At 43.1% G+C, this 12,500-nt stretch overlaps 3 protein-coding genes across 4 annotated transcripts in view; all 3 read right to left on the reverse strand.

Annotated features, from left to right (window-relative positions):
- LOC126988552 (uncharacterized) overlaps positions 1–2,338 on the reverse strand; it is a 13,437-nt gene extending 11,099 nt beyond the window's left edge. For both annotated transcript variants that reach the window (XM_050846880.1, XM_050846879.1), the window contains exon 1: positions 558–2,338. In XM_050846880.1, the coding sequence (XP_050702837.1) occupies positions 558–639 (82 nt within the window). In that variant the 5' untranslated portion in view covers positions 640–2,338. The remainder of the gene's footprint in view (positions 1–557) is intronic.
- A 366-nt stretch (positions 2,339–2,704) lies between these two features.
- On the reverse strand, positions 2,705–8,800 carry LOC126988561 (transcription elongation factor SPT4-like). Its single transcript, XM_050846889.1, has 4 exons — positions 8,649–8,800; positions 7,375–7,481; positions 5,724–5,779; positions 2,705–3,416 (listed from the first exon to the last, which is right to left on the reverse strand). Exons 1-4 carry the CDS (start codon positions 8,709–8,711, stop codon positions 3,298–3,300), a joined length of 345 nt encoding a protein of 114 aa, XP_050702846.1. The 5' UTR covers positions 8,712–8,800; the 3' UTR covers positions 2,705–3,297.
- Positions 8,801–10,241: 1,441 nt separating this feature from the next.
- Positions 10,242–12,500, reverse strand: part of LOC126988562 (uncharacterized) — a 4,838-nt gene continuing 2,579 nt past the window's right edge. The window contains exons 4-5 of the mRNA XM_050846890.1: positions 11,701–11,811; positions 10,242–11,371 (exon numbers count right to left, since the gene is read on the reverse strand). Of these exons, the coding sequence (XP_050702847.1) occupies positions 10,834–11,371; positions 11,701–11,811 (649 nt within the window). The 3' untranslated portion in view covers positions 10,242–10,833. The remainder of the gene's footprint in view (positions 11,372–11,700; positions 11,812–12,500) is intronic.

Raw genomic sequence — 12,500 nt, forward strand, 5'->3', positions numbered from 1 at the left:
ACACACACACACACACACACACACACACATAAGTAACTATACATTAACAAACACGTACACAGATATAGCTACAGGTTACACACACACACACACACACACACACACACATAAGTAACTATACATTAACAAACACGTACACAGAAATAGCTACAGGTTACACACACACACACACACACACACACACACACACACACAAACACACAGGTAGCTATATACATTACCATAGACACGTACATAGAACTAGCTATATGGATTACGTACATGCGCAAATACATCAACAACAACAACAACAACAACGTTACAAACAAACAAACAAACAAGCACAAACAACAAGTACAAAAATACATTTCTCACTAACAACAGCGATAACACACGAACTAACGAACACACACACGTACACAGTCTATTCAGAACTCACGGAAAACAACATCACTTACAAAAAACAACAACAATAACAACATAGGAATATACATACTAACGACTAACACGCACAAACTAACGCACTAACATTCAAGGCAGAACCATCGACTTAATATTTTTTTTTTTATTTAACTTACGAAAGCATTGCGTCTGTCCCTTCGAGGTCCGCGTAAGAAGGGCGTAAGTGGCGGCCCAGAGGAATACATGGACATATTTCATTATTATTATTATTATTATTATTATTATTATTATTATTATTATTATTATTATTGATATTATTGTAAGGTTCAAATTTCTTCTTCTTCTTCTTCTTCTTTAATATCTTTCTATCTTTATCAATTCTCCTCTGCTTCCATCTTTGTCATAATTTCTTATCATTATCTTATATCTATCTTAATTATCTTCATCAATTACCATTATTATTATTATTACTATTTTCTATTAACTATCTTTATCTTAGTCTCTCTCTCTCTTTCTTTTTCTATCATCGTTTTCGTCACACACTATCTTTATCAATCCTTGCTTTCTTGAATTATCTTATGTGTGTTTTGTTTATGTAATTATCGGTTTACTTAACTATCTTCTTTTTCTGCACTCTCTCTCTCTCTCTCTCTCTCTCTCTCTCTCTCTCTCTCTCTCTCTCTCTCTCTCTCTCTCTCTCTCTCTCTCTCTCTCTCTGTCTTCTGTTTTTCTGTGGTTATTGATTTATCTTGCTATCTTAATCAGCTTCACTATCTTCTTTTTCTTGATTATCTTTCTTTCTTTCTTTCTCTCACTATCTTTATCAAGTTTCGTCAATGTCTTGTTTGTATGTTTTTAATCGATTTCTTGTTCTCCGTTTACACTATCTTTATCACACTGTGTCTTTCTATCTTCATTTTCTTGATTATCTTTATTTCTATCTTTCTCTCTCTTCCTATCTTTATCAAATTTTCTGTCTTGTTTGTTTGTTTTTAATCGATTTCTTGTCCTCCGTTCACACTATCTTCGTCACTATCTTTATTTTCTTGATTATCTTTATTTCTATCTCTCTCTCTTCCTATCTTTATCAAATTTTCTGTCTTTGTTTGTTTTTAATCGATTTCTTGTCCTCCGTTCACACTATCTTCATTTTCTTGATTATCTTGATTTCTATCTTTCTCTCTCTCTCTTCCTATCTTTATCAAATTTTGTCTTGTTTGTTTGTTTGTTTTTAATCGATTTCTTTCTCTCCGTTCACACTATCTTCATCACTGTCTTTATTTTCTTGATTATCTTGATTTCTATCTTTCTCTCTCTTCCTATCTTTATCAAATTTTCTGTCTTGTTTGTTTGTTTTTAATCGATTTCTTGTCCTCCGTTCACACTATCTTCATCACTATCTTTATTTTCTTGATTATCTTTATTTCTATTTTTCTCTCTCTTCCTATCTTTATCAAATTTTCTGTCTTGTTTGTTTGTTTTTAATCGATTTCTTGTTCTCTGTTCACATTATCTTTATTTTCTTGATTATCTTGATTTCTATCTTTCTCTTTCTATCTTTATCAAATTTTCTGTCTTGTTTGTTTTTAATCGATTTTTTGCTCTCTGTTCACACTATCTTGCTATCTTTTTCTTCATCATCATCTCTCTCTCTCTCTCTCTCTCTCTCTCTCTCTCTCTCTCTCTCTCTATCTCTCTATCTCTCTCCCTTCTTCTTCCTCCTCGCCATTTCTCTCTCACTCACTCACGAATTCTCTTAAATTATCTCCATTTTCTCCCGTTCCCCTCACTTCCACGCCTCCCCACGCCCACAGGAGATGTATAGCCCACGCCTCCCTCCACCCATGCCGCCCACGTGTCCACAGGAAGGGCGTGGGCGTAGATATGGGCGTGTAATTGGGTGGGTTATGGGTGGGAGGAGGAGCGATGGCGGGCGACGTGCTCTCCCTCTGATGGTTCGCGGGTGACTGATGTACGAAAGTTGGCAATAGGCGCGGTCAACAGGTCCCTCTCTCTCTCTCTCTCTCTCTCTCTCTCTCTCTCTCTCTCTCTCTCTCTCTCTCTCTCTCTCAGTGTGTGTGTGTGTGTCTGTGTGTGAGTGAGAGAGAGAGAGAGAGAAAGAAGAAGAGAGAAGAGAGAATAATCAATCTCTCTCTCTCTCTCTCTCTCTCTCTCTCTCTCTCTCTCTCTCTCTCTCTCTCTCTCATACTACTACTACTACTACTACTACTACCACTACTACTACTACTACTACTACTACTACTACTACTACTACTACTACTAATAATAATAATAATAATAATAATGATAATAAAATACAATATACATTTTTATACAATTTTATTCAATCTTAAAAAGTACAAGTGAAAATAAATTCTAATAATACTCTCTCTCTCTCTCTCTCTCTCTCTCTCTCTCTCTCTCTCTCTCTCTCTCTCTCTCTCTCAACATTCTTTTCTCTCTTCCTTTCTTTCTTTCTCTTTCTCAACTATCATCATTCTCTCTCTCTCTCTCTCTCTCTCTCTCTCTCTCTCTCTCTCTCTCTCTCTCTCTCTCTCTCTCTCATCTTAAATTATCTTATTTTCTTAATCTTTTAATTTTCTTTCTTTTCCTATCTTTATTTTTTCTATTTTCTTTATTTCTCATTTTCTTTAATATTCCCATTTTCTTCCTTGTCCAATTTTCTTTAATCTTCCCATCTTCTTTCTTGTCCCATTTTCTTTCATTTCCCATTTTCTTTCATTCCCCATTTTCTTTAATCTTCCCATTTTCTTTAGCCTGATCATCCCATCTTTCTTTCTCCTCCCATTTTCTTTACCCCTATCTTCCTTATCCTCCCATTTTCATCACCACCACCACCATCACCATCACCATCACCATCATCACCACCACCACCACCACCACCACCCAGCATCTTCACACCTTGGTCATGTCCCTGGACCTGTACTTCAGCCCCCTCGTCTTCATCTCCCTCACCACGTTGGGAGGAAGACGCCCGGTGATGCTGATGGCGTAGATTCCCTGCACACACTTATCTGGGGGGGGAGAGGGGACGAAAAATGATACAGGGACGGAATATGATGGAGGGACAGAAAATGATAGGGGGACGGAATATGATGGAGTGAGACAGGATATGATAGGTGGGACGGAAAATGGTGGAGGGACAGGATATGATGGGTGGGACAGAAAATGATACAGGGACGGAATATGATGGAGGGACAGGATATGATGAGTGGGACAGAATATGATGGAGTGGGACAGGATATGATAGGTGGGACAGAAAATGATGGGGGGGGTTAGGGAGGGAGGGGGAGAGAGAGAGGGAGGTAAGAGAGAGAGAGAGAGAGAGAGAGAGAGAGAGAGAGAGAGAGAGAGAGAGAGAGATGAATTTTTACATTATTTAGATACAGTAATTAAATACATTATTACTTACGCATTTAAAATTTGTAAAAACACATTCTTTAAATACATTTCTAAATACATTTGCAAGAATCAGATTTGTTTTATGTCTTAAGAATAACATGTGTGTGTGTGTGTGTGTGTGTGTGTGTGTGTGTGTGAAGCCCTTGGAAATATTAAATAGTAGATGTTTTTCTTGTTATCGATATGTCTCACCATTAACCATTAACTATCTTCTTTTTCTAAACTATCTTTCTCTCTCTCTCCCTATCTTTATCAGTCTCTCTCTCCGTGTCATCTGTTGTCCTCTTGTTATCGATGTGTCACTATCCATAGACTTACGAGATGGGAAGATTGGAGGCCTCCGAGATTTGGCAACACAAAGATTTTTCAGGCAGAGTAGCCATGTAGAAGCCAAACAGGTGGATCGTGGGCCAAATCTAGTCCTTAATTAAGAGGTATATTTCAGTAACAGCTATTGTGTATTTAGTATTACATTAAAATCATCACCCAAATTATCAGTTCAATTCGATGTTTCGGTAATTTCAACCCGGCAGCTGCAGGGATCGTATATCTTAATGGTCCCTCCAAGCGAGAAAAATGAGAAAAAATCATCCCTCACACAAACCATTTCATAATATATATCAAAGCATTTGTGATTAGTTTATGTATCATCTATTTTTTGGGGGGTTTATATCATGGCACAAATTTGGGCCGTCGCTGCTACACGGTAAAGCCACGAATTTGGCCTGTCGCTGCTACACGGTAAAGCCACAAATTTGGCCCGTCGCTGCTACACGGTAAAGCCACAAATTTGGCCCGTCGCTGCTACACGGTAAAGCCACAAATTTGGCCCGTCGCTGCTACACGGTAAAGCCACAAATTTGGCCCGTCGCTGCTACATGGTAAAGCCACAAATTTGGCCTGTCACTGCTACACGGTAAAGCCACAAATTTGGCCCGTCGCTGCTACACGGTAAAGCCACAAGTCTGCCCGTCGCTGCTACACGGTAAAGCCACAAATGTGGCCCGTCGCTGCTACGGTAAAGCCACAAGTCTGCCCCGTCGCTGCTACACGGTAAAGCCACAAATTTGGCCCGTCGCTGCTACACGGTAAAGCCACAATTATGCCCCGTCGCTGCTACACGGTAAAGCCACAAATTTGCCGTCGCTGCTACGGTAGTAAAGCCACAAATTTGGCCCGTCGCTGCTACACGGTAAAGCCACAAATTTGGCTGTCACTGCTACACGGTAAAGCCACAAATTTGGCCCGTCGCTGCTACACGGTAAAGCCACAAATTTGGCCCGTCGCTGCTACACGGTAAAGCCACAAGTCTGCCCCGTCGCTGCTACACGGGTTAAGACGTATATTTCAGTAACAGCTTTTATGTATTTAGTATTACATTAAAATTATGCCCCATACTCACTAATCAGTTGAATTCGAAATTTTAGTAATTTTAACTTTCATATAAACATTTTTCGGGCAAACCTAGCTCAGCGCCCCCAGATGAGAAGGGTTCAGTAGGCCTATGTCACAATCTACCCCATTATCATTCTTTCTCTCTGTCTTATTTTACTGAAAAGATTATTAAAAACATTCCTTGCAGCCGGTTGGGGGTTTGGCTTCTTTGTAATGGATAAAAATCTTAGTCGGGAAGCCTCAAGCTGAGACATAGATTATTAAGATGTATTCAAGTTGTATTAACACTTTTCAAATACACTAGTCAACTAATGGATTTATCATCTAATTATGTAGTTTTCAGTAATGTATCTGGTGTTTAAATCCTTTTGTGGGCAGTGTTTAAAGAATTGTAGAGTATTTATGCCCGTCACTGAGAGAGAGAGGGAGAGACAGAGAGGGAGAAATACACACAGAGAGAGAAAGCTTACTAACCCAAATAATAATAATAATAATAATAATAATAATAATAATAATATACTCACTGATCCTCTGCCATTTAGCCACCCAGCTGTCTTTGGGGCTCATAAGCGCGATGAACCTGCGGAAAAGAGAGAAAAAAATAAACAGTAATAAAAATAAGCGTAATGTACCTTTGGAAGAATATAAATGTAATACTAATATGCTATAAACCTTTGGAAATAATACTAATACTAATAGATTGATCATAAAACTGTCCTTCCTTCCCTCCCTCCCTTCCTTCTCCTTCTTCCTTCCTTCTCTTCTTTCTCTCCTTTGTGCAATAGACTGACTGTAATAACTTGGTCATATCGGAAAAGTTGGAAAGTTTTGTTTAGTCGGCGCAACATCTGTGGTCATATGCCGGAGAGAGACAGAAGGGGAAGGAATTATAGGAGAAGGAAACAGACCCCAGGAGACAGGAAAAAGTTGGAAAGTTTGGTTTAGTCGGCGCAACATCTGTGGTCATATGCCGGAGAGAGACAGAAGGGGAAGGAACTATAGGAGAAGGGAACAGACCCCAGGAGACGGGACACAACCCCCGATTAATACCTGGTACCCATTCACTGCTGGGGGGTGGACAGGGGCGTAGGGTATCGGAAAAGTTGGAAAGTTTTGTTTAGTTGACACAAAATCTGTGGTCGTATGCCGGAGAGAGACAGAAGGGGAAGGAATTATAGGAGAAGGGAACAGACCCCAGGAGACGGGACACAACCCCCGATTAATACCTGGTACCCATTCACTGCTGGGTGGACAGGGGCGTAGGGTATCAGAAAAGTTGGAAAGTTTTGTTTAGTCGGCGCAACATCTGTGGTCATATGCCGGAGAGAGACAGAAGGGGAAGGAATTATAGGAGAAGGCAACAGACCCCAGGAGACGGGACACAACCCCCGATTAATACCTGGTACCCATTCACTGCTGGGAGGTGGACAGGGGCGTAGGGTATCGGAAAAGTTGGAAAGTTTTGTTTAGTTGACACAAGATCTGTGGTCATATGCCAGAGAGAGAGACAGAAGGGGAAGGAATTATAGGAGAAGGGAACAGACCCCAGGAGACGGGACACAACCCCCGATTAATACCTGGTACCCATTCACTGCTGGGAGGTGGACAGGGGCGTAGGGTATCGGAAAAGTTGGAAAGTTTTGTTTAGTCGGCGCAACATCTGTGGTCATATGCCGGAGAGAGACAGAAGGGAACAGACCCCAGGAGACGGGACACAACCCCCAATTAATACCTGGTACCCATTCACTGCTGGGGGGTGGACAGGGGCGTACGGTATCGGAAAAGCCGCCCAAATTTTTCCACTCCGCCCGGAAATCGAACCCGGGCTCTCTCGGTTGTGAGCTGAGTGTGCTAACCACTGCACCACGAAGCCCCCCTCATGTCGGGTGGGTGCTTGCTGGCGATTGTGAGTCCAGCGCGTGATCCGGCCTTGTTGAATTACTACACACAAGCTCACCCACTCACCCGTCGAAGTTGGATGAGGTACACACACGCTCACCCACTCACCCGTCGAAGTTGGATGAGGTACACACACGCTCACCCACTCACCCGTCGAAGTTGGATGAGGTACACACACGCTCACCCACTCACCCGTCGAAGTTGGATGAGGTACACACACGCTCACCCACTCACCCGTCGAAGTTGGATGAGGTACACACAAGCTCACCCACTCACCCGTCGAAGTTGGATGAGGTGCAGTCGAACACATTGTCGCGGTTGTTCTTCATCCGCAAGAACTCATCGCAGTTGTCGCATCCGTCGGTCTCGAACATGTCAACCGTCTGAGAGAGAGAGAGAGAGAGAGAGAGAGAGAGAGAGAGAGAGAGAGGATGAGTTAATATACGTAAAGCAATTGTTACATATTAAAATTTTACATGCGTATTTAGAGAGAGAGAGAGAGAGAGAGAGAGAGACTGAACACACATACATACATACACACATACTCTCCTTCCTTCCTTCCGTTCCTTCCTCTCCCATTCTTTTCCTTCCTTCCTTCTCTCCTTTCCCTCCTCTTTCTTTTCTCTCCCTTTCCCACACTTCCTTCTCCTTTCCATTTTCTTTTTCCTCTCCCTTCCTTATCCCCCTCCATCCCTTCCTTCCCTTCTTTATCTCCCTTCCTTCCCTTCTTTATCTCCCTTCCTTCCCTTCTTTCTCTCCCTTCCTTCCCTTCTTTCTCTCCCTTCCTTCCCTTCTTTATCTCCCTTCCTTCCCTTCTTTCTCTCCCTTCCTTCCCTTCTTTATCTCCCTTCCTTCCCTTCTTTATCTCCCTTCCTTCCCTTCTTTCTCTCCCTTCCTTCTTTCTTTATCTCCTTCCTTCCCTTCTTTCTCTCCCTTCCTTCCCTTCTTTATCTCCCTTCCTTCCCTTCTTTATCTCCCTTCCTTCCCTTCTTTCTCTCCCTTCCTTCCCTTCTTTATCTCCCTTCCTTCCCTTCTTTCTCTCCCTTCCTTCCCTTCTTTCTCTCCCTTCCTTCCCTTCTTTATCTCCCTTCCTTCCTTCTTTATCTCCCTTCCTTCCCTTCTTTCTCTCCCTTCCTTCCCTTCTTTCTCTCCCTTCCTTCCCTTCTTTCTCTCCCTTCCTTCCCTTCTTTATCTCCCTTCCTTCCCTTCTTTCTCTCCCTTCCTTCCCTTCTTTATCTCCCTTCCTTCCCTTCTTTCTCTCCCTTCCTTCCCTTCTTTCTCTCCCTTCCTTCCCTTCTTTCTCTCCCTTCCTTCCCTTCTTTATCTCCCTTCCTTCCCTTCTTTATCTCCCTTCCTTCCCTTCTTTATCTCCCTTCCTTCCCTTCTTTATCTCCCTTCCTTCCCTTCTTTATCTCCCTTCCTTCCCTTCTTTATCTCCCTTCCTTCCCTTCTTTCTCTCCCTTCCTTCTCTCTTTCCATCCCTCCATACCTCACCTGCCCCTCGCCATCCCTCCTTTCCTCCCTTATTTCTCCCTCTCCTCCCTTCTCACCTTGACCAGGGAGCACACGAGACACGACCGCAGGTTCCTCAAGTCCTTAGGCACGTTCTCCATGGCGATTAAAGGGAAAATAAACGTCTGGGAGCGATAAATATGACAGGATTTGGACGAGCACGCCGAATGTTATGGGTGGCCGGTCTTGGTCTGGGTCTTGGGCACCGTTGCCAGATTATCGTACTCAGAGCCTCGTATTTACTGTTTTCTGAGACATAGCTATTGCCAAAAAACACCAATAATTAACCATTTTAACGATAACTATATGTGAAGGCAGTTATTGGAGTCGGTTGAGGCAGTTTTTGGGTCGGAAATCGGCAAACAGAGAAGGCTGAGTACGAGAATCTGGCAACGTTGGACTCTTGGGTGTTTGTTTTGTTTATGTCGCCTGAACGGGGTTACAAATGTGGGTGTTTATGTATGTATTTTACTATTTGAAGGTGGATTAATAGCATCTTCCATTTAGCGTAACCCGTTTCTGGGTCGTGATCTGTAGAGTCCCTCATAGAGTCCCGACAACCTAAGATTTGGACGCCATTATCAGCCCTGTGTTTTCGCCGCGCTTTTCAAACACTAGCACACGGTCTCGCGGCGAAGACAGGGCAATAATGGCGTCCAAATCTTAGGCTGTCGGGACTAACTATCAAGGGACTCTACAGATCATGACCCAGAAACGGGTTACGCTAAATGGAAGAGGCTATTACTATTTGAAGGTGGATTAGGTGTAGTGCGGGGTACCTCTTTGGCAGACTGGTAGAGGAGTGGTTCTCCCGTCACGCTGGTCGCGGGTTCAATCCCATGCAGCCGGAAAAAACTCTAAATGTCTTCAATAATTTTCCGTGTGTTTCGATATACGCAGAGGACGTGCGGGACCGGGAGTGTAGTAGAAAAGAGAAAATCTGGGCATTTCACTGGTGGCATAGCGGTGGGCATCCTCTCATGCGATTCTATTTAGTCTCCCCGAATGGATAACCGGTACGGCCCATGCTCTACGTCTACGAGGTTAATAGAAAATGGAAATATAGGAGGTATGTCTCTAAGGGGATGTTGTGGAGTAGAGAACTGATAGATGTCACTGTCTAAGAAATTAATCTACATGGCGGGGAAAGCCAATTAAAACACTCACTCACTCACTACGACTTTTGAGAATACGGGCATCGAAGATCATTGTTGAGGCTAACGTTGAAATTGTTGGCGGGGCGGAGCCTGAAACCTCGTCGACGGTAAACGGTTCAACATTTTTTACTCGCGTCAAAATACAAGTTCCGAGAGGAGAGTATCAAGACACGTGACCTCTCCTTCCCCACATTGACCTCTCTTGGCCACTCCTCTGACCTAGCTCTCTTTACAGGGGCACTTTTAAACACATGATATCCAGAAAGAAACAGTAAATCACTCCCTTTTTTTACAAGAAAGGAGACAGCTCAAGGGCACAAAAAAAAGGAAACAATAATATAAATAGACCGCTACTCGCTGCTCCTAAAAAAAAATAGGGTCAAAAGATAATATGGCCGAAATAGAGGTCAATTTCGGGAGGTGAGATATCCTTAATGATCAATAATAATAATGATAATAATAATAATAGTAATACACAGTTCAAGCATTTTATTTCCATAGATTTTCCATCGAGTTTCCAGTATTCAGAATTTGCTCTCTCCATTATCATAACTTATATACTTAACTTAACATTGACATTGGTTTTATTGTGTGTTTCTATGTGTGTTAACTATATGGTTGTAAAAGTATATTGAAGTTTGTGATATATGGTTGTAATTGCCGCTTGAAATTGGTTAATAAATACTATGATGGTGGTTGTATGAGAGAGAGAGAGAGAGAGAGAGAGAGAGAGAGAGAGAGAGAGAGAGAGAGAGAGAGAGAGAGAGAGAGAGAGAGAGAGAGAGAGCAAAATGGCTTACCCGCTTTTCTTGATAAACAAACAAACAAACAAACAAACAAAAATTAATACCTTCAATAAATTACAAATAAATTAACTTAGAACTAAATAAATAAATAAATAGATAGATAGATAGAAAGATAGATAAAAACACATTCCAGCCTCTCTTTCCTCCTCCTCCTCCTCCTCCTCCTCCTCCTCCTCGCATTTCATAGAGGAGGAGGAGGAGGAGGAAGACGAAACACACACACACACACACACACACACACACATCCCTCCCTACCCAACTTAGAAAGAGGAAGAAGAAGAAGAGGAGGAGGAGGAGGATTCAGGGTATTCCGAGGAGGAGGAGGAGGAGGAGGAGGAGAAGAAGGGGGAGGCAGCCAGGGAGTCGAGGAGGGAGACAGGGCACTCTGGAAAAGCTCTTGCGCAGTCACCATCCAGCTTTCCATATGTTCCAGCGCTCATATAGTCCATCTTCTTGTTGTTGTTGTTGTTGTTGCTGTTGTTGTCGATGGGACTCCTCCTCCTCCTCCTCCTCCTCCTCTTCTTCATCATCATCTCCTCCTCTTCCTCCTTCTCCTCGTCTCCTTCCTTTCTCCTATTCGATGTTTTCCTGTTTAATTCCTCCTCCTCCTCCTCCTTGTCTTTTTCTGTTTGTGTGTTTGTGCGTGTGTTTGTGTGTGTGTTTGTGGTGTTTGTTGTGGTTATTCTTCCTTCCTCCTCCTCTTCCTCTTCCTCGTCGTATAGTTCTTCCATTTCTTCTTCTTCTTCTTCTTTGTAGATTTCGTTTGGCTCGGCTTCATCTGTGCTGTTTCCCATCCCCCTGAAATATACATACATATATACATACATACATACATATATACATACATACATACATATATACATACATATATACTTATTTTCCATGTCTTTTATTCTCTCTCTCTCTCTCTCTCTCTCTCTCTCTCTCTCTCTCTCTCTCTCTCTCTCTCTCTCTCTCTCTCTCTCTCTCTCTCTCTCTCTCTCTCTCTCTCTCTCTCTCTCTCTCTCTTCCCTTCCCTTCCCTTCCCTTCCCTTCCCTTCTCTTCCCTGCATGGTCTGAATACCTATGTCAATCCCTTCATCCTTCACTGCAACAAGCTTCCCTTCCCTCTCCCCCAGTGGACCCACCTCACGAATATGTCCAGCATCTCCCCCATGATCCCCTGGGGGCGTAGGGGGGGCAGGGTGGCCACCTCACACAGGGCGCGGCGCACACACCCACTCCCGTCAACCCCAAACCTGTGAGAGAGAGTGGATATTTTTTTTTTTACGGCATACAGACAGCAACTCAAGGGCAACAAAAAGATATAAAGAAAATAGACCCGCTAACTGTTACTCTCATATAGTGATAAGTATTGTGGGCAAAAAAGAGAGGTCAATTTCGGGTGGAGAGGTGCCCTGATACACTGTTCTTGAAGGAGGGCAAGTCATAGGCCGTGAGAGAAGGTCCCGCCAGCACCCAGAGACTTTTGCTCAGATTGTAAGGGTGCTGGGTGGCAAAGATGCGCCCAGCTTGTGATCAGGCTGGGGTGAATCACACACACACACACACACACACACACACACACACACACACACACACACACACACACACACACACACACACACACACACACACCTCCCTTGTTGTGCTTTCCTTCCTACCATTGTATAATTTTAGTTTCATGGTGCTATCCATACATGTAGGGTCTCTCTCTCTCTCTCTCTCTCTCTCTCTCTCTCTCTCTCTCTCTCTCTCTCTCTCTCTCTCTCTCTCTCTCTCTCTCTCTCTCTCTCTCTCTCTCTCTCTCTCTCTCTCTCTCTCTCTCTCTCTCTCTGTCCTGCCTGGGGGTTGGGGTGGCATGTTCCTCCCTTCTCCCTTGTTTACCTGCAGCAATAAACTATCAATCAATCACACACACACACACACACACACACACACACACACA

Source organism: Eriocheir sinensis, chromosome 69, assembly GCF_024679095.1.
Source record: "Eriocheir sinensis breed Jianghai 21 chromosome 69, ASM2467909v1, whole genome shotgun sequence".
NCBI lineage: Eukaryota > Metazoa > Arthropoda > Malacostraca > Decapoda > Varunidae > Eriocheir > Eriocheir sinensis.